Raw genomic sequence first — 25,867 nt, 5'->3', positions numbered from 1 at the left:
CATGGTTTTATTATCCTTGATAGATAGATAGATAGATAGAGAGACAGATAGATAGATAGATAGATTTCCCAACAACATAATCAATCATGGTTTTATAATCCTTGATAGATAGATAGATAGATAGATAGAGAGGCAGATAGATAGATAGAGAGGCAGATAGATAGATAGATAGATTTCCTAACATAATCAATCATGGTTTTATAATCCTTGATAGATAGATAGATAGATAGAGGGGTAGATAGATAGATAGATAGATATATTTCCCAACATAATCAGTCATGGTTTTATAATCCTTGATAGATAGATAGATAGATAGAGGGGCAGATAGATAGATAGATAGATATATTTCCCAACATAATCAATCATGGTTTTATAATCCTTGATAGATAGATAGATAGATAGATAGAGAGGCAGATATATAGATAGATAGATAGATAGATTTCCTAACAACATAATCAATCATGGTTTTATAATCCTTGATAGATAGATAGATAGAGAGACATATAGATAGATAGATTTCCGAACAACATAATCAATCATGGTTTTATTATCCCTGCACTTAAACCTGTGACAGAGATAGGACATGTAGAGAAAAATATCAGGTTTTTCCTAATTTTCAGCCATCTAATATCTTTTCTTCTCTCTTATTTTTTACTATCTATATTTTTCCGTTCTCATCTTTTATTGATGTCTCAATTGCTGTCAAAAAGATGGGAATAGTCCTTTTTGGGGCAACGCCCCTTAAGGGGCGATTCGTCGTATTTTTAAAATGGCTTCATACAGGTTATTTTAGGTTATATTGGGTTAGGCGATTCCCCTAGAGGTTTAGGCAATTTGCCCCGTTTGTCCAACCCAATTAAGATTAAACAAAAGTCCTCCGAATTTTTTAGGCTAACGAATGAGAGATCGTGCTTACAAAACTTTGGATACCTCTAGAGACGTAAATACTGACACATGACATCATACCAAGAACTTTCAGACAAATGATAAGCAATCAAATGGTTGATATTGTTATTGTTAAGCATTTATGTATATAATGTTTTTTTAAAACTATTTCTGTGTCCTTAAAATTATTATGAGATTCGTTAAGAACAGGGATCTTAAGGGTGATAAAATGGACGAAAAATTGAAATACATGATAAATGATGATAAACAAAATTATATCATCTGTATCCTAAAGAAATTGTATGAAAATTTTGACTTTCTTTAAAATTGACAAATTTCAGTGTCCAAATGTTGCAATTACTGATTATAATCTACAGAAGGTTTAATTCTTTAAATCATTATTGTGGATGTACATTAATATATATATATCAACCATTGTCTTATCCCTTTAGATCCCTGCATCCCCATAGCTTTGTCGTTTGTTTCCGTCTGTTTGGCAATGATAATCAAGTATGTATAATGTATATACAAGTACGTATAACTCATTTTATATTACATATATATTCTACAAATAAATCTATTTTTTATTGATTTTTTCAAAATTCCCTTTCTCTCTCTCTCTGTCTGTCTGTCTGTCTGTCTCTCTCTCTCTCTCTTTCTCTCTCTCTCTCTCTCTCTCTCTCTCTCTCTCTCTCTCTCTCTCTCTCTCTCTCTCTCTCTCTCTCTCTCTCTCTCTCCCTCTCTCTCTCTCTCTCTCTCCTATTCTTTCTTAATTTCCTAACTTGATGTCTATTTAAATATATCTGTCTTAATCAATCAATTTGGTAGACAATAAAATCTATTTTGGCGGGGGAGAATGCTTGATTCAGGGGGGGGGGGGCTTGTATTGTAATAGTTATTTATAGCATCGTATTGTAGACAGCTTTCCATGTATATTAAAACGAGAAATTATAAGACTTACCAACCAGTTTTGTTAGTGGGCATGTTTTTTATTTTAATTTTCGCGGAGTTTTTTTTGTAATTCATTGCTATACATGATTTTCAGTATGTCTGAGAACCATTTCTAATTCTACGGATATTAATCTAAAGCAAAAATGGAAAGAAATTTGTCTCCATTGAGCATCCAATCGTAGTTCGTGTGAGGGGTTTGGGTTCGAATCTCAGTTAAAGTTGCCTGTGAGGGAGGGGACATTTGACTGTCCCAAAAGTTTTATAATAACGTATTCATTAGGCTTAACAACTTTGGGGACTTTAATTGATTTTGGGAGACCTAAAAAGTCCCTCAATGACGTCATAACAATGAGGGATGAGGAGAGGAGGAGTGGGAAGAAAAACCCCTAAAAAAGAGATCGATAATCCCTCGTTTTTATGACATAACATGCTGATTTTTCTAGGGAATTTATTCTTCTACGCAATTTTGACTGGTTGTTTTATTCAGTTGAGTGTCTAATCTTTTCAACCACTAATTTTAGTATAGAGAACGGATAATTTTGTATATCATCATTGGAGTTTTTCAAAAAATTTACTTACAATATTGCTTCGACTCTTATTCATTTATATTATAATTCTTCAGTTCTGACACTATACACTTGTATATTTAATGTCCATTTCAGTGCTTTGCTTTTATGGATGTTGTCATCCTTGTTTAACTAATAGTCAAACATGCACAACGGACAAAATGAAGAAGTTCAAGATTTATAGAATAGCTTTGCTTATGAAATTTTATAAATTTGATGCGTAACTTATTAAGATGAATATTCTTATAAGGGAGGGGGGTTACTATTGTAAAGATCTCGTAAGTCATATATGACTGATACTTTGGAAAAATCAGAGAAGGGTGAAACTTAATTTTAAAAAGCTTTGTAAAAAGAATTTTAAGACAGACCAGTGTAGGAGGTTGCAGGGCATAAACATCCAACCTATGGCTGTCAACTAACCATTTGATTGCATATGGAAAGTCGTACTGTGAATGCTTATAGAGCATGCGCCTGAAGCAGCTTTTAGTGCCTATGAAAAATGTCGTCATAAATACAAATGACCTAAGATAGGCCAGTATACATTTACCATTTGTCAAGACAAATCTATACTGGGCTATCGCGGCTCGCCTATCATTGATCTTTTGTATTGTATGATGTCATTTTTTCTTAGGTACTATAAGCTGCTCCGTTGCAACTGTTTTTAACCAAGACATTTCCTCTATTCTACTAACAAGTTAATATGGCAAAGAATTTTTAACGTCTTTAGTTTAAACTTGATAATAAGAAAATGTGTGAATCTTTAGAGTTGCTTTGATTACGATATATTGGCAATAGTTCCCCCCTCCCCCCACGCCAGTCAATTTGTTTGTATGTCTGACTTTAAAGTTATAAACTCAATGCGGGGAATTAATTTAGAAATTACTTTAATATCAATCTTAGAACAACAAAGATAGATTAACTTGGAAAAATGATTATGTTTCAAAGTTGGAATGTTTTTAAACTATCTTTATAAAAAATAGAGTAGTTAAAAAAATATTTTTTTTTCTGATGCCGTTTTCTCTTGGGTGGTTGGTGGTGGTACCCTCCTCCAAACATAGTTATAGTGCTCTGAGCAGCTACATTGTAAAGGGGAAACCATATAAGTTCAGCAGTTAGCGAAATCCTTCAGTAAGATTAGATAAGAGACATACTGATATCCTGTTACTTTGATAAAATAACCCTAATTTAAAATGCCAATTTGACTTTTCTCCAATGTCGAGAGAGAGAGAGAGAGAGAGAGGGGGGGGGGCAATAGGCTGTTTATTACACTAGCCCCCAAAGTTTTATAATAACGTTTTCTAGTTCTTTGGCCTAACAACTTTGGGTACTTTAGTGAATTTTGCATGATTGATTTGTTTATTAAGTTGATTATTTAAACGTTTCAACCACTAATATTACGCTACAGAAGGTGTAAATTTGTGCATCATCATCGGGGATATACATCAATTTATCGGCCATTGTCTTATCCCTTTAGATCCCTGGTACGTATGGAGGTGTCATCTATATTGGTATACTAGAGTTGGCTCGATATAATTATCTCCCTATTGGCTAGTTTTCTATATGCATATCTATTTCTCAATAAATCTATTTTCCTCACCCGGCATTACTATCTAAAAGAAAGTAAATATTTAATAATTTAAATGATTTTTAAAAGATTTTTTAAATTATATTTTTTTCTTTACATTACCATCACCAAAGGGTTAATGATGATGATTACAATTTTAGTTTTATATTTGAACACACAAAATGTCGCCACAATCGAATTCTTTTAAAACATAGTTTTCTTAAATTTATCATATTATAAATTTAAATTTTCTTTTTTATGATTAGAAATTAAATACATCAATATAAGGTAAATAGCAACATGAAATGAAAAAAATGAATTTATTTTTAATAAAGTAAAATAATGGGTCTTATCGTTCTGGGCAATGAGAGTTTATAATGGATTATTGAAGCACTATGAGTTTTAATCATATATTCCTTGGAAAACTTGAGCTCGTTTATAGACATTTATTTCCTATATAGATCTGACATGGATCTTGAAGCAATTAAGCAGGCCGTTTTGTACATGTTAAAAATTGGAAGATTTCATTAAATAAAAGTAATCGCAAATATACTTAGTAAATAAAATATAAGAATAAAAGAATATATATTTCTAGTATTCATTCGAAACCGATTAATATCCGGTGGATTTGAACCGGTTCTCATCCATACAAAAAATTACTAGCATTGTATTATATCCAGTTTTCTACGAATATAAAAATGTACAATCATAAGATCAAAAACAATCGTTCAGCCCGTGCCTTCGGCACTCAGGGCTAAAAAAACTGGTTTAGGTTTAGGTTTTAGGGTATGCGAGAATCTCTCACAATATCCATGTATTATACATCCATATACAAAATGTATATTATAGTTTTTATGCATATATAAAATCCAGATACGAGTCTTTTCTCTCTTTTAACAATATCCCATTGTTTTCATTTTTTGATTTTTTTAAGCACCAAACTACAAATTCAGATATAAATTATTTTTACTTGCTAGCAATTTTGGAAAAGGCCTGTAATATCATAAAAACACATTAACCAAAAATATAATTTGATATTTTACAAAACTTCCCCCCCACACGAAAAAAATAAGGTGCATTTGAGTACAAGGATGGGGGGGGGGGGGGGGAATAGAAGTCGACCCATAAATTTTATTATCCTTTTTAAAGTAGGAAAATAATTTTTGGGTTGTAGGAGATTTTTTTTCTTTGGACAAATTCTCTTTTGAGGGTGGTAGTACCTGATACCAAAATATAAACCTTATAAATATAAGTATAAAATACAAACCTTCCTATGGCCTATATAAATCTCCAATGAAAAGAAGAACCATACCGACCCAACTCATTACTCAAAGATAGACAGACATTATGTTACTTTTAAAGAAGGATAAATCTAACTTATACTGAAAATACTTGAAGAAAATGACACAAAAATTTTGTGGGATATTACTCTAGCTCTCTCTGTGTGTCCTTATCTTAACTTGAGTGGGGTTATTGTAAGGAGAGAACTTTTATAATATGTATATTTTATGTATTTTTCTTTTTAAAAATCAAATTTTATACAAAATAATAAAGAATATTTACATCGTTACTTGAAACTTAAAGAAAACTTGTAAACAGTACATAAGAAAAGTGTTAAGTGTTAAAAAACAGGTATCTAAATGGATAAGAAAATGGCCTGTAAATTAATGTATATCTCCAATGATGATAAACAAAATTAACCCTTCTTTAGATTACAATTTGAAACGTTTGTACCCTCAAAATTCAGTATGTAAACCCAAAGTTGATCCTCCAACGAATAAGAAAACATTATTATAAAACTTAGGGGACTAGTGTAATAAACAGCCCAATGTTCCCTTCCTTTCTGGTATAGAATACAATACATTTAATATCCATAATGATTTTGTGTGGTGTACCGAGGGGGACAGACCTTAACTCAAATAAAAAATTTTCTCTTCATTAGATAATGCTACTTTAAATACAGCTTAACTTTAACAAAGCATTTGACAATGACATTCTCAATTTAGTTATTCTGTAAATCTTTGTCTTTAATATTTTTTTAAGATAATCAATTTAAATATGTGTTATGATTGTGTATTTGTTCTTTATTATCCCTTAAACAGCTGCAGTTCTCTCTAAATCTGGGGAGTGTTCTAATCTATACGGATATCTTATCATACTTTTTTCCAGGTTTCTATCTTAGCTAAGTTAGGACTGACAACTATAATCTAAACTTTGACTAGCCTCAGATAGCCTATGAGGACGGAATACACCACGAGATCTTATTTTGGTGCATCTAGGATCCAAATCAATTTTAATGTTGTGCATTATTATATGGTTAAACGTTCTTCAGACAACCCACCCTTTGATTGCGTGGCCTTTGTCTCGAAGTCCAAATTGTGCATGGTAGTGAGTTAAGCCTGTTTTAAACCAAAGCACCCACAAGGCTCCCCCCCCCCTACTCTAAATATTTATGTCACGCATTTGACATAGTATTAGTAGGAACCATTTTCAACGTCTTTGGTTATTGAAAAATTTTTTGGTTGTACTATGTTCGAATATTTGTATATGCAAATGGGCCATCCCTGTATCCCTTGTAAAATTTATAACTGGTATTGTACATCAGGGAGGGAGGGGACATTGGGCTGTTCATTACACTAGTTCCCAAAGTTTTATAGTTCAACAACTATGGGAACTTTCATTGAATTTTATTTTTTTTTGTTTCATTCAGCTAAGTGACCAAACGTTCAACCACTAATCGTAGTATACAGAAGGGGTACTTTGTTGTATAATCATTGGGGATGTAAATCAATTTATCGGTTATTTTCTTATCCATTGTAAAATTTCTAACTGGTACTGTACATCTATAATACAAAGTAGAACGATGTCTGTCTGTTTGTTTGTAGCGAAGGATCTCGCTAACCGCTAAACCGATCGGGTTCTCCTTTACAGGGTAGCTTCTCATAGGTCCCGGGAAAGTTTATAACTATTTTCTTGGGGGGTGGGACACCCCTACCCCCCCCCCAAAAAAAAAAAAATGAAAAATACCCCCCCCTCAATTTTTTTTAAAAATTTTCTTTAAAATCTAAAACACGAAAAATTTGTTTGATAAAGGAGGCTACGGGAGAAGCAGCTAGTATTAAATAATGTAATACACTAAATCTGCAATATTAACAATACTGGAATTTGTTTCAAAGTAATTACTTGAAAGTCTTTTATTAAAAGTCAAGCATAAACCCTCATTGATCGGTTGCTTTCCAGCAGTGTGGGGGGGGGGGTGTCGACACCCCCTTAGAGTTATAAATAGGATGTCCTGCTTTCCCCTTTTTGCACTCTCCAATTGTGTAGTCCGTTCCCCCAATGTTTAATCTCTGTTCACGCCACTGTTTTCAAGCCCTACTAGGAAGGGTTTATTTTAAGGTTTAATAATGATCACATAATTTAAAAATCTTAATTTGTGAATTTTCCGCTACTATATATTAAAAGAGAAAGGTTGTTTTTGTCTGAAGCTTAAGATTTCAATGACTACTGAAATTATTTTTTAGGGATGCTTCGCATATATTCTATTACATTTTAAACTAAGGCCCTGAGAAATTTTTAGGATAGGAGCCCCATAAGTAATTTAAAAATAAATGGGAAGGTTTCTTTCCTGAGGCAAAAAAAACTTTTTTAGCAAGTCTTATCGGTTTTTGCTTTCCAGGTGGGTTTAATTTTGTAGGGCGGATTTATTCTATTTTAAAAGCAATTTGGTCTATTAAAGCTTGAAACCATGTATTACAATTTAACCTTAATTTATTATAATACACAATATCATAATAATTTTAAATTGAAAATGTGAATCATCAATTTACCACCACCCCCCCCCCCCCCCAAACATTTCTTGACATTTATGTAAAATCTTTGAATTTGTTCAAAGTTAAATTCCTTTGTTTCAAAGCATAGAATATTTTAGAATCATAACAGCACGGACGGACATCCAAGCTTTTTTAATGAGGGGGGGGGGGGTGCGGGGGGGGGGGGTTAAATTGGATTGTTAAAATGGCAAACAAACCCTACAAATGAAACTGCGTATAGTGTCCAATAAAAATGACGTCATACAATACAAATGACCAATGATATTCTAGTATATACACTTTATCATTGGTCAATTACAATATATACTGGCCTATCATTGGTAATTTGTATTGTTTAATAAAAAATTACATCATGCAATACAAATGACCAATGATAGGGCAGTATATATAATTTAGCTTTGTACAGTTACAATGTATACTGTCCTATCATTGGTCATTTGTATTGTATGACGTCATTTCTTATTGGACACTTTGCACTGTTTCCCTACAAATCCCCACGGGGAAAAAGGTGATCCCCTTAAAACAGAGGTCGTCTTTATATACAGGGTGTCCAAAATATAGCAGACAGGACTACCATACATCCATTAACAATTCACCAATCTTATCCTTATATTTATAATGTAACAGGATGTCTGTCTGTCTGTATTAAAGGATCTCCCTAACCGCTGAACTGATATGGTTTCATTTACAATGTAGCTCATTAGAGTTTACCTCCCTTCTTACCCCACCTTAGAGGCCTCTAGGGGCGTTGCCGCTAATACCAGAACATTGAATAAAATTTAAAGAATGGATTACTGTTTGATAAAAATTGGACAATTTAATCCTATTTCAAATCTTTGTTTTCATTATTTTGTCACAGATGAAATATTATATTGTTTACAAAATTACAAAATTACAAATTTTTATTTGTCGGTTAAATCCAAAATTTATATAGGTCCTGGGATATATTAAGTTAATTTTTTTTTATTTAGATCTTTAATTTGGAATAGTTTTAGGCTATTTTCTTCTCTACATCCCCTAAATGTTTTAGAAGATAAAATAACAGCTATATTAAACATCTTAGCAGTGCGATTGATGGGAATAAAATCTATGTCCAATCATTAGATTTATCATTTCTTGGATCTAATACCAGATTATCATATATTCTAATATAGTGAAACTTGTAGCTGGCTAAAATAAAGACCCCCCCCAAATAAAAACACATTTACCATATCCCCTCACCTCCTACTGGATAAAAGAACTGACCAATAAGTGATGTCCTTGTTGGATGTCCTTGCAATCTGAGTTGTTGAAAATTTTTTCGCTGTCATAATATCCATGTATATCCTTTTTCCGAACTATGATTATATTATGTATATGAAGTCAGAGACATACGTCAAATGTTTGCCGATGAAATATTCTGTCAAAAACTTTAAACTTTTCTTGTCAAAGATTTTCTTTATTCTTGTTTCTATGTCTAACTATTATCTATCTATCTATCAATGTATCTATATATTTATGCTTACATATAAAAGTAACAGGATGTCTTTCTATCTGTAGGAAAGGTCTATAGCTATGTAGCTCTAATTTATAGTAAAGCTTCTGATGGGAAAGTTTATAATTAATTCAGGGGAGGGTATCCTACCCTCCTGAGATAACTCGTCCTTAGAAACACCCAGAATTCAGAATAGGTCATGTTAGCGAAATTACCTAAAAAGCAAAATTCTGACGTCATAAAAATGAGGGATGAAGAGAGGAGGAGAAGAAAGCCCTTAAAAAAAAGAGATGGATAATTCCTTATTTTTATGATGTCACATGCTGATTTTTGCCCCTCGCTTTTTTTGCCATAAGTAAAAACGGACAGAAATTGTTATGATTTGTATTAAAACTATTAAATCCGCCCCTTGCATCATAGATCTCTGAACTTGAAAGGGGGAAAAGAAGCATAAAATAGTCCAAAACCTTCCCGAGATGTATAAATCTTCCATTAACTTAATTGGTTTGAAGATTAGCGAGATCTTATCTAAAAAACAAAACAAAAAAACCTTATTACTTTAAATAATAGTACTAGCGGCTTCGCCCCTAGCCTCTAGGGGCTTTGCCCCAAGAGGTGATAAAAAAATTAATATTTATTGTTTTTAGTGAGATAATGTTGCTATTCTTTCATTCAAAATAAATGCTGGAATAAAAAATATTTTTTAACAAAGGACCTAGGAAATCTTCAGCAAATAAAAAAAAAAAAAAAAAAAAAAAAAAAATGGGGGGGGATTTTTTTGTTTTTGGGGGGGTTGGGGGTGTCCCACCCCCCAAGAAAATAGCTTAAAACCACCACAGGACCAATAGGTATACACCCTGAAGAGTAGAATCCGATCGGTTCAGTAGTTACCGAGATCTTAAGGGACAGACAGACAGACGGACGGACAGACGGACAGACGGTCAGACGGACAGACGGACAGACAGACATCGTTCTACTTTGTATTATAGATATATCTTAGATATACATTTGTTTGACTAAATCAGAAATAAAATTAACCAAAATATATTTTGAGGCCTATTTGAAAATGAAAATGATGGGCCTTGTTTTAACATCAGGCCAGCAGAGATCAGTAAATTCATCGGTGAAAAGTTAGCAGGTCAAAACTTTGATTGTTATGATAAAATTAGATATCTTTAGGGTTAAAACTCAAAAAACGATTTATCTGGTATAACCTCAATTATTATAATCAAAATTACCCTCTTTTGTAGATATTTAGTAATCATTTGTTAAGAACTAAACAATCAAGACTTAATAAAAGTCCTTAAGTTTTAAGCCAATGAATAAGATAACGAATTTACAAACTTTGGGTCCTAGAATAATTAATAGTAAATATTATAGGATTTTTATTTAATTGGTGAACCTGGGAGTCGAAGTCCCTGGGCCAACAAAACAGTAATCCTTAATGCAATTCAAGATTTTTTTATTTGATAAGTATACTCAGAAATGGTTTTACTCCAGCGGAAATAATTATCAACCTTACTGGAAAATGCAAACTTTTGAGTATTAATATGTATTTCGATATTATGACAGCAATGGCCACTTTAAACTGAAAATACAACTGAAAACCAATATCTTTTTTTCAAAATTATTATTACTAAAGTCTTATATTGATATTACATATCTACTTAACCCAGCTTACCAACGAATACAAATATATTTGAGTGTATAAATTTGATTTAAAGACAGAACTCTTAGGATATATTCTCGGAGAGGAATCAGGGATCTAAAGGGATAAGACAATCGCCGATAAATTGATGTACATCCCCAATGAGGATACATGAAGATTACAATTTGAGGTTGAAAAATTTTTAACACTCAACTTAGTGAATCAACCAATCAAATTTTACTTAAGTCCCCAAAATTTTAAAGCCAACGAATTAGAAATTGGTATTATAAAACTATGGGGACTAGAGTAATAAACAGCCCATTTTCCCCTTCCTCCCTGATATCCTGAGAGGAAGAGTTTACAAATCAAATTCAAATTTATTAAGGGAAACTCTGTTTTATGCAATAATATTATCTTAAAGTAAATTAGAACACCTATAAAAATATAAAATAATATATATCGATCTGTAATACAAAGTTGCTTGATGTCTGTCCGTCTGTCTGTCCATCTGAAGCTTAAGATATCAGTAACTGCTGAACCGATTTGGCTCTACTCTTCAGGGAATTTACCTACTGGTTATGTGATGGTTTTAAGCTATTTTCCTGGGGGGTGGGACAGCCCCCACTTCCAAAATCTTAAATTTTTTTTATTTCTGTAAATAAAAACCAGTAATTTGGGTTGGGGAACCCCACAGCACCATTTTGTGTTTATGAACAACCTGGGTGTAATTTTTACGAATAAAAAATTTTTGTGGGCGTTATCCTATTAGAAAATTTTTTTTCAATTTTGTAACCATCCCCCCTCCCCCCCCCCCCCCCCCCCCCGACTACCGACGAACAACTATTTTAGGTTAGGTTAGGTTTTAGGCTAGGGAGGGAGCCGAGCGCTGCGGCTAGGCAGGCAAGGGGGCCGAGCGCTGCGGCTAGGCAGGCTAGGGAGCCGAGCGCTGCGGCCAGAGTTCATAGTTTGCTGTCGGGGGGGGGGGGGGGGGGCCGGGGGGGGTACTCAAATTTTCAATATTGAAAAAAAAATTTCTAAGATGATAATACCTTTTTGTGTATATTTCAAACAACCTGGGTTTAATTTTTACGAATTGAAATTTTTGTGCATACAGCGAACAAACAATACCTCCAAGACAGAAAACAGGCATGATAGCAAATGCGCCAATGCCGCTGTTTAAATATGTTGATAGTCCCTTTCGCAGCAACGCCTCTTAAGGGTCGTTTCTTCGTATTTTCACAGTGGCTTTTCTCCTATTTCTAGACCCTGCGGAGGGCTTTAACCCTGCGGGGCCAATTGCCTATTCCTGCAATCACCTTACCTAACCTAAAATAACCTATAAAAAGCTATTGTGAAAATAAGACGAAACGCCCCTAGAGAGGCGTTGCCATGAAAGGGACTATACCCAAATATTTTATATAACATTATACAGAATTGTAGTTTCCCTTGAAATAGTATGATGTATGATAACTTAAAATTTAATTTGCATACTTAAAACTTTTTGTGTAGTAATATTATATAAGAAAGTAGTTGGATGTATGTATGTATATGTGTTTGTATATGGTTGTCCAATAAGGTCTTGTAAACGGCTATTGATTCACCATTTTCCAAATTGGTCTTGCAAGTTTTAGGTTATTTAGTGAGGTAGGTTCACTTGTCGAGCTGTAAAGAAAAAAGTATTTAATATTTAAATAGAATTAGCATTAGTTTGAATTCAACAAAGCATTTGACACATACATTTATTGGAAACATTTTGGTGAATTTATAGCTTTATCAACAAACAAAGTATAATGGTCATTTAACAAACACTTTCTAAATAATAATAAAAAACAAGGAAACGATAGTGAAAAATAAAATTTAATAAGCTTTGTTTAATATTTTCTTTTATAAAACTAATAAAAAACAGAAAATATAACTAAAATTATATGGGTGGTTTTACTCATCCCTCTAGGTATTTTAGAAATGGTGAAACCCATATTTTATATGGAGGTTTATAACACCCAACACCCCCCTCTCGTACGCCTCTTCTTGAGAGCAGCAATATATAATATATCAGGGATCTAAAGGGATAAGACAATTGCCGTTAAATTGAAATACATCCACAAAGATGATACACAAAATTTCGCTTTCTGTAGAATACAATTATTTTTGAAACTCAACTTAATGAACCTAACAATCAAAATTCAATAAAAATATCCCAAAGTTGTTAAGTCAATAAATAAGAAAACATTGTTATAAAACTTTGGGGACTGGTGTAATAAACATCCCAATGTCCCATCCCTCCCTGACAACATATATTAAGCATGTAAGATAAAATGACGACATAAAACTTGTTTTTATGATTGATACAGAAAAAGGAGTAAGTGAATAAAAATCTTTTAAATTGAAAAAAAATAGTAGCTTCGCCTCCAGCCTTTTCTTAAGGGTGGGGGAAGTCAGGAAAGTTTGAAATATAAAACCAATTCGGACATGCTTCAGACTAAAAAACCTTACTACTTTACATAAAAGTATTTCACCATTTTAAAGAAATTGACACCATTTTTTGAGATAATTTAACAATCAAATTAACTCTATTTCATACAAAATGATTCCTAAGACTATACGACACAAAGTAATTAACTAGCGGCTATGCCCGTAGGGCCTCTAGGGGTACTTGAGATGGAAGTATTTGTTATATTTTGTTTATATAAGTTATAAAAAAAAAAAAATAATAAAAAAAGATAAAGGTTTTTTTCCAAAATAGTTGCACTTCTCATGAAATTTGTTCTTATCAAGATCATTCTAAATCTTTTTACTAAAATAATCTTTTACTAATGTATGTTATCATCCTTGTTTTTTTATCCCATTTACTTATTCCTTGATTTTTGGTTTTATGTCAAGGATTATGATAAAGATTGCTTGTAAACCCCATTTTCATTTTCTCTCCCACTTTTTATCCTTTTATTTTATAATACAGAATCGTTTTATTTGCGTTGTTCATACGCCCTACGTAATATTTTTTTCTCAGTCATTCAAAATTTAAGTATGTTAGCATTGTCCTTTTGATTTAAAATCTTGCATCATGATTACTTCCATAACTTTGTTGGATAATCTAAAAAATGTTGGATTTAGCTCTGATGATTCCTATGATAGAAAGAGATAATCATAGCATATCTACATATAATGCAACCTCAACAAATAGAGCTTTTGATGAACGGAGATGCAAAGTCACATAATCTGAATTGATGGACATTGCTTCCAAGGATCTAAAGGGATAAGACAATGGCCAATTAATTGATGTACATACCCAATAATCAAACACAAAAATACTTCTGTGGATTACAATACTACAATAGTGGTTGAAACGTTTGGATTCTCAATTTATTGAACCAATCAATAAGAGTTTAATAATAGTCCCTAAAGTTGTTTAGCCAACAAATAAGTAAATGTTATTATAAAACTTTGGGGACTAGTGTAATTGCTTCGCTTGTAATTATTGTCCATGATTCTTGTTTTACAATGTAATATAGGCCTTGGTCACATATTTTTTACATTTTTCATATGGTTTCCCCTTCAATGTTTAATATGTTTTTCATCTCTTATTTATATATGATTGATTTAAGCTAAAATGCTACTTCATAAGTTTATTAAAATTTTTAGGTGCTTTACCTCAAAGTTTAAAAAAAAAACATTCATCAATTTCAATTCAAGATGGGTTGTGTTGGTTTCCTTTTATTTTACGTAAGGTGAGGTTGAATTTGACAGCGGACAGCCCTGAAGAGTTAGGACCTACGCATGGATAAGGTATAATAGATCAAGGATGACATCTTCCATAAAAGCAAAGCTCAAAAGTAAAACATTATGCAGACAAATATTATAATCAAAAGGTTATTGCAGGGTAAAGTTAAAGAAAATAAATATTATTAAGAAATCTAAAAAAAACTAATCCTATATAAAAGCAAGAGGATCTATATATGTCTGTAACAAATGATCTCGCTAACCGCTGAACCGACACGGTTCTGCTTTACAGTGTAGCTTCTCAAACGGTCCTGGGAAGTTTTTTAGCTATTTGGCGGTAGGATACCACCACTTCCAAAATTAAATTTGTACCTCCCTAAATAATGTTTTTACCATTCCTTTTTAAAACTAAAAGAAAAGATTGGGGGTAGGATCGAATTCAACCTTTCAACCACCTAAAGTGCCCCTTGGGGCATAAAGAGAATATATGACAACATTTAATCTTTCTACAATCTAGTCTAGAACATGTACATACATAAATAAATTGTTTTAATGCTTTTTTTCTCAACTTAATTTAAAAGTTATACTCTGGCGTGTGCAGGGATCTAAAGGGACAAGACAATGGTAAATAAATTGGTGTACATCCCCAATGATGATAAGCATAATTTCCCTTTTATAGATTATAATTAGTGGTTGAAACGTTTAGACACTCAACATTACGAACCAACAAATCAAAATTAGATAATAGTCTCCAAGTTTGTTAAGCCTAAGAATTAAAAAGTGTTATTATCAAACTTTGGGGACTAGTGTAATAAACACCTCAATGTCCCCCCTGGTTTCCTCTGGTGTATGGCTTGAAGGGCAGATAATAAAGATTATAATTATATCTATATATCTATCTATGTATCTAACTTTCTTTCTGTCTATCTATCTGTATATCTATCTATCTTTGTATCTATCTATCTATCTATCCTCTGGCGTATGTCTAGAAGGACAGAGAATAAAGATTCTAATTCTATCTATCTATCTATCTATCCTCTGGCGTATGTCTAGAAGTACAGAGAATAAAGATTCTAATTCTATCTATCTATCTACCTATCTATCTATCTATCTATCCTCTTGCGTATGTCTAGAAGAACAGAGAATAAAGATTATAATTCTATCTATCTATCTATCCTCTGGCGTATGTCTAGAAGGACAGAGAATAAAGATTCTAATTATATCTATCTATCTACCTATCTATATATCTATCTATCTATCTATCTATCTATCTATCTATCTATCTATCTATCTATCTATCTATCTATCTATCTATCTATCTATCTATCTATCTATCTATCTATCTATCTATCTATCTATCTATCTATCTATCTATCTTTCTATCTATCTATCTATCTATCTATCTATCTATCTATCTATCTATCTATCTATCTATCTATCTATCTATATATCTATCTATCTATCTATCTATCTATCTATCTATCTATCTATCTATCTATCTATCTATCTATCTATCTATCTATCTATCTATCTATCTATCTATCTATCTATCTATCTATCTACCTATCTCTCTATCTATCTATCCTCTGGCGTATGTCTAGAAGAACAGAGAATAAAGATTCTAATTCTGCACAAACTGTCAACTTTTGACAGCTAACAGTGTGTCCATGCGATACAGATTAAGAATGAATGTAGAATAAACGTGGATATTATGACTGGGGAATATTGTCGTCAATTTAGGTTGCTATTTCTCCAATTATTTATTGGTCAGTTTATTCATCCAGAAGGAAAGGGAGGGGATTATGTAAAGTGGGGGTTGAGGTGGATTGTTACTTTAGCCCACTACTAATTTATCTTTATTGGATGAAACATGAAATTCTGGTGTTAATTCTACATAAAAATAAATCAATTAAATTAAGTTGTGTAAATATTTTAATAAATTAAAGCAACTTATTGATGTGGGTAAGGGGGACCTCACTTTTTGTTTTAAAAATGTTAAAATATCATTATTAGTTATTGGGGTATCAGATTTTTTCGGAAGGAGGAGGGGCGTTGGAAGGAGAGGGTTAATAATGCCCTCTCCAAAAAGTTTTAGAAGGAAATTTGCTATGTAGACCTTAAATATTCTTTTAACTATTTGGGTTAGGGAGTGGTGACTCAATACTACTTATGTGTACGTGCGGACGGAAGACCATAGTTATAGAGCATCAAAACTATCCAAATGGCGAGAATAATTTCTTTGCTAAAATTCCAACTTATTTTGTAAGAATTTTGAAACTCTCTTGACAGCATTTCAGTTCTGTCAGAGTCTTATGTATGTGTCTCTAAATCTCAGGGATTTTAAGGGATAAGACAATGAGTGCTAAAATTACCACCTATGTTAACCTATTGGTTGAAATGATTAGACACTTATCTTATTGAACACATTAATCAAAATTTGTTAAAAGTGTGTAAGACAACAAAAAGGACAACGACATTCTAAAACTTTGGGTACTACTGTGATTTACAGTCTAATTCTCTTTTCCTCCATGCTTATTTGACTCTGAATGGTAATTGGGGAGAATATTTTTTTTTTGTAAAAAATATATCAAACTTCGCTCACTAACCCAAATTTGTGTTACTCTTCTGTAGATTAAAATCAGTTGTTGAAACGTTTGACACTCAACATAATGAAAAATTCAATAAAAGGCCCCAAATTTGTTAAGCCAACAAACAAGAAAATATTATTATAAAACTTCGGGGACTAGTGTAATAAACAGCCCAATGTCCCTTATTTTTGGATTTCTAAAAAAACATTCACTGTTTAGAATATTACTTACTTGGTATGTCAATCTTACGTTAACCCTTACAGATCGGGGAGGGGGGGGGGTCATCTTGACCCCCCTCTTGTTTTTTTAATGTCAGTTGTTTTGTAGGTAAGATAGAGAGTTGTGACTTCATGACTTTTTAAGTTTAGTAATTATACATCGGCAAGAGTTGATCTTATAAGGATATCTGGTCTGTGTCGGTCGTGGCGTCCGGTCAAAGTCGGTTAGGTGGCACCAAAATTAGAAAAAATTCTAAATAAATCTTAATTTCTTCATTATGACTTTTGTGTATAAGATAGAGATCTAAATTTTGTTTGGTGAATACTGGGATATCAATGAACATCTGAGAATAGTGGTGTTATGACCCTTTGACCGTTTGACCGCTTCCTGACTGATTATATGTCCTGCTTTTAATATGGACTTATATCATGTATATCGTGGCTTCTATTACAGCTAGAGGATGTTGTGAGTATTGGTGCAAAAAATATGACGTAACAAAAAAAATTAGCCAATGAGAGGCCGTTATTGACCAATGGTAGTGGACTCTCATTGGCTAATTTTTTTTATTACGTCATATTTTTTGCACCAATACTCACAGCATCCAGCTAGAGACCTAAAAAATTTTGTGGTACATCCTTGAGCAATAATAAACTTCCATGAGTAGTAAAGTCATGACTGTTTGACCACTCCTTGACCGAAGTTAGAAATATCAAAATATAAATTTCAGCGGCCGCAGCTGTACTTGGCAGCTGCCAGCCGCCGCAGTCGGCGGTCGGCGGGAAAACGGCGGTGGATCTTCATAAAATTTTACAGGAGCCTTTCAAAGATTTCTGGAGACCTGGAGGATCAGGACCTGCAGGATCATACCTGGAACCTGAAAGTGACTTGAACACCTATTTCATATAAGGATGTACTACTAGAGGATATTTTAGTAATTTGGTATGATAAAATGCTTTGTTTTAGTCAAAAAATATTTTTGCTCTTTACCTGGATGACCCTGCCAGATTTGCTGGCATCCTGTGCCCGCCAGGATGGAGATATTCAAAAAATTCCAACTCTCAGTTGTGTGTCATACCCATACTTAAAAAGTCATGCAGTTTAGGCTCTTTATCTTCCACACACAGAAAATGAGATAGAAAAAACCGGATGGGGGGGGCTTTCAACGCCCCCCCCCCCCACGACCGTTAAGGGTTAAGGTGGGAATTGGGGCCCGATCTGTAAGGGTTAATGCTCTGATAGACAGCTGGTTATTTTAAAAATGTTCATTCGATATCTATTAATTAATAACAGAACTTATTTATTTAAAAATTATATTGAGTGTGACATTATCTAATACTCTTAAAGTACGTTGTTATGTAAGTATCCTTATTGCCCTTCAAGATCCTCTTCCAAAATAGGCCTTTAGGGGCGTAGCCGGTAGATATAAATAGAATATCATAAAAAGAAAGGATATTTATGGACTTCGCCGTCCATTTATTTTCTATATTTTCCCCGATATTTCTATTATCTATAAAAAATCTGTGAAAATGTGGGATAGTATACAGGGAGGGAGGGGACATTGGACTGTTTATTACATTAGTCACCAAAGTTTTATAATAACGTTTTCTTAGTCGTTAGATTAACAACTTTTGGGACTTTTATTGAATTTTGAATGGTTGATTCATTAAGTTGAGTGTCTAAACTTTTCAACCACTAATTGTAATCTACAGAAGGGGTAATTTTGTGTATCATACTTGGGAAGGAACATCAATTATTTAGCCATTGTCTTATCCCTTGAGATCCCTGGAAATATGTGAGATATAGTAGATATGGAATCAATTACCCGTGCCAAGTGTTTCTGCCACATATTATTCATATTCAAACTAATAAGCCTATTTTCCAGGGATCTAAAGGGATAAGACAATTGCCGAAAATTTAATGTAGTTCCCTAATGATGATACACAAATCATAACTTCTGGAAGGCTAGAAGTGAAATAAACAAACGAAATTTTTCTAAAAAAATGTACCCCTTTAGCTCTAATAGGAACAGAGATAATAGGGGGGCGTTTGGCACCCCCGCCCCCCCCCCCCCGCCCTCCCGACCGATTAAGGTGCACCCAGAGGCCCGACTGTTAAGGGTTAAAGGATAAAGATTTTATCTAAAAACAATTATTTGCAATCGAGTTTTTCGCTTGTTATAAGCAGTCAAAACTACATAACATTTTACAATATAATTTTATATATTTAAATGAAGAGAACCTGTTATCTTTACTGGCAAAAGTTTCAAGACAAATATATAATACAAAGAAAAATATTTCTTCCTATATATTTAATTTGTGTATTTTTGTTGTTTTACTTATTTTTGTTCTGTTTTCAATTTTGACAATTAATTTTAGACTTTGCTTATTTTACTGAAAATAGATCTATCAAACAAAAATATGTTTTCTATTTCTAATAGTTATAAATTTGCTGCACTAGACATAGTAGTTATTTGGATTATATATCTGTACTTATAAGTTTATTTGTAAAATTACATATTAATATTAACATTGGTTATTTATGGCAAATTATTTATACATTTTGAGGTTTTGATTCAGAATTCACTTCTTAGAGATATATGGTTAGTTTCTTTGCAAACTAGCGGCTACTTCTACAAAGGCCTTTAGGGGCCTGTAATATGCTATATATGATTTTTCAGTATGGCTTTGATATGGTTCTAATCCAGCGAATATTCATTGGTTTCAAAGCCATACTGGAAATATCATTAAATACTTTTATTTGATTTGTTTTATATTGACAAATAAGAAATATAGGGGCTAAAAATATGAATTTGAAGTTAAGCTAAGGCTTCTACATTGATGTTACAATATAAGCATTAGCTTCCTTTACTCTTTAATTGTTGGCAGTTCTGAGCAGGATGGCACACCTCCTGCCGCGGATACATCCCCCAGCCGCCAGCTTGCAAACTTCAGGACAGCGTGAATTTCTGAAAGAAGAAAAAATCAAGATGACAACATTCACAGGTTCCTAAAGGGATAAGACAACGGCCGATAAATTGATGTATATCCACAATAATTATACTCAAAATTACCCCTTACAATGAGTGGTTGAAACGTAAGAACACTCAACTTATTGAACTAAACAATAAAATCCAATAAGTCCCCCAAAGTTGTTGAGCCAACGTTATCAAGAAACTTTGGGGACAAGTGTAATAAATAGCCCATTTCTCTCTCTCTCTCTCTCTCTTAGTTTCCGTCTCATTGGTAATGATAATCAAATAAATCTATTTTTTATTGATTTTTTCAAAATTCCCTGGCTGTTTCTTCTCTCTCTCTCTCTCTCTCTCTCTCTCTCTCTCTCTCTCTCTCTCTCTCTCTCTCTCTCTCTCTCTCTCTCTCTCTCTCTCTCTCTCTCTGATACTAACCACGAATATAAACATTACAAAAATCATGGATTTATAAATACAGATAAAGTGGTTCCTAGAGTAGATGTTAAGTGGTCAGGAATTCTTCAACATGTGTATTATATGTCCTGAAATTTAAGACTAAGAGACTGAAACACTGGGTTAGTACAGAAAATCTTCACATAAAAATTCAGCTGTATATCTTGAATAGAAGCCCAGAAAATAATGTTTTCCACATAACGTTATCGCCAAAAGGAGAGACTGACAGACAGAATGACAGACTTAGGGATAGACAGACCGACAAAATGAATCCAAATAAATCAACCTTCTGTTTGACATGGCCATAGTTCCCAAAAGTGCCGCTGCTGCAACTGTAAAAGGTGCTGTCAGAGAGGTACCTGAAATTTAATTGTTATAATCTTAGATTGATGATTTTACTGTTCTTATTTGCAGAAGGCTTTAATCAAAGAGGGGCTGAAATGTAGATAAATCCCACCCACTTCCACTTTCTTATATCATGTTTGAAATTTTTTTTGGGGGGGGCTATTCTTCTTAGGGGCGTAAGAAAACCCAACCAAATGCCAAAATAGACAATACTAAATTTTCTTGAAATTATGGACCTATTTGTCAGCCATTTGTGGGATCTCATACTTGTTAACATAGGATCTATTTTGCAAATGCTATTAAGGGAAATGCCTATCACTATTGAGTAAATCACATTTTTCTTTTATAATCCATTGGCTTCCAGAGCAATTTTTAGCTATATTTATTAGTATGTGAAATCTTTAAAAAAAAAACATAACTGTCTATTATAAATAACAATAGAGAAAATCCCTTTTACTCCTACATTATTACTGTTGGAAGTTTGGAATTAATGACAAACAGACAATGAGAAGTACCCACCTCCTAAAGAACCAGCAAACAGAACAGCTCCACCTCCAACTACCACAGCATTGCCTCTGACTCCAGGACAGTTGTTCACACAGGATCCCCATGCCCCTGTCTCTGAAATACAAAAATATAAACATAGAAATCAAAAATATCATGATAGAATTTTTTTTTTAAATTCTTGACCAAAACTGTTAAATAATTAGATGCTCAATTTCAGTATATTTGAATAAAAGAAAACCTGTATAGCAATTGTAGGAATGATCAGTGTATCCTTCTGTACTGTAAGACCAACATTCTCTTATACCAAACAGTTCCTTAAATTTAAAAAAAACCTTTATAGATATCCATTGCATAGTATTATAGACAGCTTGGCAATAGTCAGTAGGTATCTGGTATATTCCCTAAAGAGTAGAGCCCAGCAGTTACCGAGATTTTACAAAAATATGGATAAATTTTTTGGATGGGTGTTTTTTTAGTTTTTTAGGGGGTTGGGGGTATCCAACCCCCAAGAAATAGCTTAGAACCATCACAGGACCAGTAGATATATTCCCTGAAGAGTTGAATCCAATAATTTCAGGGGTTAAGCTTCAGATGGACAGACAGACGAACAGATAGACGGACAGACAGATGGATAGACGGACAGACATCAAGCTACTTTGTAATATATATGGCTGAGATATTTATTGGGTTCAAAGCCCTACTGGAAAATGATGAAATTTAATAACATATAAAATTGTTATGTAGATTTGATGTATACCATTTTATTACTTTAGGGAATGGTTGAGAATGTATAGCCAATTCTTTTTAAAAGATCACAAATAAAATCCTAACAATAGCAGACAACAAGCAAACCTTTGTCTATAAGTCTTATCAATGCATCTGTTTTAGCATTGCTTTGCAATTGATGAGGTGTGTCTGACAAAGCAGCAGTAGGTCAAACTTTTAATGCCTTATGAAGCAGTTAGAGCCTAGATTTAAACACACACCAGGTAGTATAGTAACAATGATATCTAAAGCAAATTTTGAAACAGTAACTCATACCTCTGATCTTGTTAAATTACATTTTTGACGTTCAGATTCGTTAAAAACTAGAGCTTCACAGTCTTCATTGTTTCTAACAAAAGTATAATAATTTTTTCATAATTATCTTATATAAATTCTTGTACAGCTTCTCTATATTTCACTCTGTTTGTCTGTTCCTCCAACACCAATTTTTCACAATAGGAGAAATACAATTTTCTCAACTTATATTTAAGAAAGATAGCAGAAATTTTAATGACAATTCCATGTATGTATGAACATCCAGCATATATATAGTTTATTTGATCCTGCAGTAAGTCAGTTATGCATAAGGGGTAGTTGCATGAAATGCATTTGAACTTGAATTTAGTGAATCAAATATCTTCCTTTAATAATTGCAAGATATCCAGATCAGAGAGGTAGTGCAGAAAAGTGGTCCACCTGGCAATAAATGCACCATATTTAAAAGATTAAATATTATGGATAATAATCTGATGATTGCAGAAGCATGAAAAAATAAAAATTAAAGATAAAATGTTTTTTGTACTTTATTATGGATTCTGGATATATAAGTATAAATTTAATAGATGTATTTTTGTCAATATATAGGTGTATAATTGACAGGAAAACTGTGAAAATGACAGTAAAATAACTTTATTTTTGTCATACCCCCTGCTTATTTTGTCAATTTCTAAGTAACTATACATCTGTTAAAGGCAAGGATTATTTTAAAAGTAGTCTTATCCGTTAGGAAAAATAGAAAACTAAGTAAAAAAGTTTAGTTTTATCTATAGACGGAGAAAAAGACAATTAATCCCACATCTATATAATCCGGAAAAATTTCTTACAATTTTGGATTTAGTAAAAATCAGGAAACAAAAGCCCGTTTTGCCCTTTGAGATTATATGAATGAGGTGATGTTAATGTTTGATAATCTTATGAGAAATTTTCTTGTTCACAGTCCCTTTAACCTTCACAAATTAGACATAAGTTACTCAAATCTGCCTGGTAAAAACATATTTTTATTTAAAATATATTCATGGCTAACCTATATTTATATCATATTCTACAAAAAAAAACATTCAAAATTTCACTTCTACAAGTATCCCAAACTAATTAAATGCACTTCGTGCAACTATCCCTTTGTGATTTAAATGATATACTTAATATTCTGTTTTAAAATTTTTACCAACAGAACATCTTCTTTATAATTCATTTTGCTTGTTTGTTTGTATATGAATTGTGTGCTCTTTGCTGCTTTTGTATGTTGTCATTCTTTTAAAAAAACTAATTTAAGATGCTTACTTGTCATCCTTGTTGCCTGCACCCTGGTCAATCAAACAAGAAGGTGGCATAACATAGTTATCAGGCATCTTCATACCATAATTTGCTGCTATCCAGGGCATAAAGCATCTAGCATCTTAAAGCAATTAAAGATAAATATTAATCTGATGCAGGCTAGATAATGGATCTAAAGTTCATTCTTTTGGCAGTGGAACTAATACAACTTTTTCTTATTTTGGCTAATTCATAAGACTTTGGGTACTATTATATATATAACTAGCGGCTACGCCCCTAGAGGCCTCTTTTTTTGGGGGGTAGAAATTTTTTTTTTTTGGATGGGGGGTTGCCCCCCACCCCCCATCATTTTTGATTTTAGTTAAAAATATTATTTTTTTTTTTGGAGGAGGGGGGGTATTTTCTTTTTTTGGGAAGTTTAGGGTGTCCCACCCCCCAAGAAAATAGTTATAAACCTTCCCGGGAACTATGAGAAGCTACCCTGTTAAGGAGAACCTGATCGGTTAAGCGGTTAGCGAGATCTTTTGGTAAAAACAAACACACAGACACACATACTGTTACTTTAGTATAAGGATTAGTTTCCTTAATTACCTTGATAGGGCAGGGTTCTCCTTCCTTATCAAGTAATCATCTAGAGAACCGCTTGTGATGCAATACTTTACATACACTAAAGGGTATTTGGTTAGGGGACATCTAACAAGCAACTAACCATTTGACTACACAACCTTTATCTTAAAGTCCTAACTGTGCATGGAAATGAGTTGTACCTCTTTAATTGTCTTAGAACTCTAAATTGTGTAAGGATGTAATTAATTTTAAAATTGTTTTGTCATTTTCAAATAACTTATCTTATTTAAGCTACAAGAAAAACATAAATAAAAAAAAACACCGTAGCCTTACAAAAATTAAACCATCCAAACAACCATGAAAACTTTCCCTAGCTGAATCTTTAAATCACTTCAATGGTGCGCCAAATCGGGGTGAGACAACTTTCCACCAATGAGAGCACAGCATTTTACGTGATGCCGCGCCGTGATTGGCTGAAATTCGGCGCACCCCGATTTGGCGCACCATTGAAATGATTTAAAGATCCAGCTCTGAATATGTTAGACCAATTATCTAGTCATTTACAAGATCTTAGAGATAATGATACAGCCAGACATACAATTAGACATCCCATTAATACATACATACATAAACAATAATTAATACCTGTAAACAAAGTTGGATTTATAGACTGTCTGAGAAAGGTTGATTGGTCGCCTTCTCTTGTTTGTGTTCCTTGTTCCAAAACCACTCCAGCATTTCCACCAAAATTATTTAATAGTTCATACTGACAACCTCTTCAATTATAAAGAATCAATCTAAATAATTCATAGGAAAAGTAAATTTATGACAATTTTAATTGTTGAATAAACTAGTTAAATCAATAATTTTAATCCACAGACAGGGTTATCTTGTTTAATATTATAGGGGATGTAAACAAATATATCACTGATTGTATTATCCCTGAAATCCCTGAACTTAAAGTTTTTGTTTTAAGTTTTTATGAAGTTAGATATATTCATGTTCAATTAACCCCCTTTTTTTGGTTTTGTTAATGTTTGAGGAATTTTAATCCAGCAAACCTAAATTTGATTCAGAGCTATAATATAATTAGAAGAATCCGCAACTGTGGCATTTACGAACCAAATTCACTTATTGATGTGAGAATGGGTTTGAATCTTGACTCAACAGCCTGTCATAACAACATTAAAGGGGGTTCCTACTGCTGCTATTTCAGGTACAGAACATTAAAACTTATAGCAGGGGAATACCTTTGCACAAAAC

General features: G+C 32.9%; 1 protein-coding gene across 1 annotated transcript; it reads right to left on the bottom strand.

Moving 5' to 3' along the window:
* Positions 1–19,925: 19,925 nt before the first annotated feature.
* LOC145306256 (uncharacterized) lies at positions 19,926–25,376 on the bottom strand. Its single transcript, XM_080148326.1, has 7 exons — positions 25,250–25,376; positions 24,044–24,158; positions 22,760–22,832; positions 21,957–22,032; positions 21,731–21,832; positions 21,153–21,225; positions 19,926–20,410 (listed from the first exon to the last, which is right to left on the bottom strand). The coding sequence occupies exons 2-7, from the start codon at positions 24,142–24,144 to the stop codon at positions 20,317–20,319; spliced, it is 519 nt and encodes a 172-aa protein (XP_080004452.1). The 5' UTR covers positions 24,145–24,158; positions 25,250–25,376; the 3' UTR covers positions 19,926–20,316.
* Positions 25,377–25,867: the final 491 nt, after the last annotated feature.

The sequence above is a fragment of the Acartia tonsa genome, chromosome 14, assembly GCF_053477335.1.
Source record: "Acartia tonsa isolate MP-2025a chromosome 14, ASM5347733v1, whole genome shotgun sequence".
In the NCBI taxonomy this organism is placed as follows: domain Eukaryota; kingdom Metazoa; phylum Arthropoda; class Copepoda; order Calanoida; family Acartiidae; genus Acartia; species Acartia tonsa.
This window is presented reverse-complemented; position numbering and strand designations above follow the sequence as displayed.

What these genes read in the sequence shown, in the direction of transcription:
- LOC145306256 (XM_080148326.1), bottom strand. Translation starts at nt 24,144, where the DNA reads ATGCCCTGGATAGCAGCAAATTATGGTATGAAGATGCCTGATAACTAT. An exon ending in TTCCTACAATTGCTATACAG is followed by an intron (nt 21,833 to 21,956) that starts GTTTTCTTTTAT and finishes TTTGTATTTCAG; the next exon opens with AGACAGGGGCATGGGGATCC. An exon ending in ATGGCCATGTCAAACAGAAG is followed by an intron (nt 20,411 to 21,152) that starts GTTGATTTATTT and finishes TTCTTCTTTCAG; the next exon opens with AAATTCACGCTGTCCTGAAG.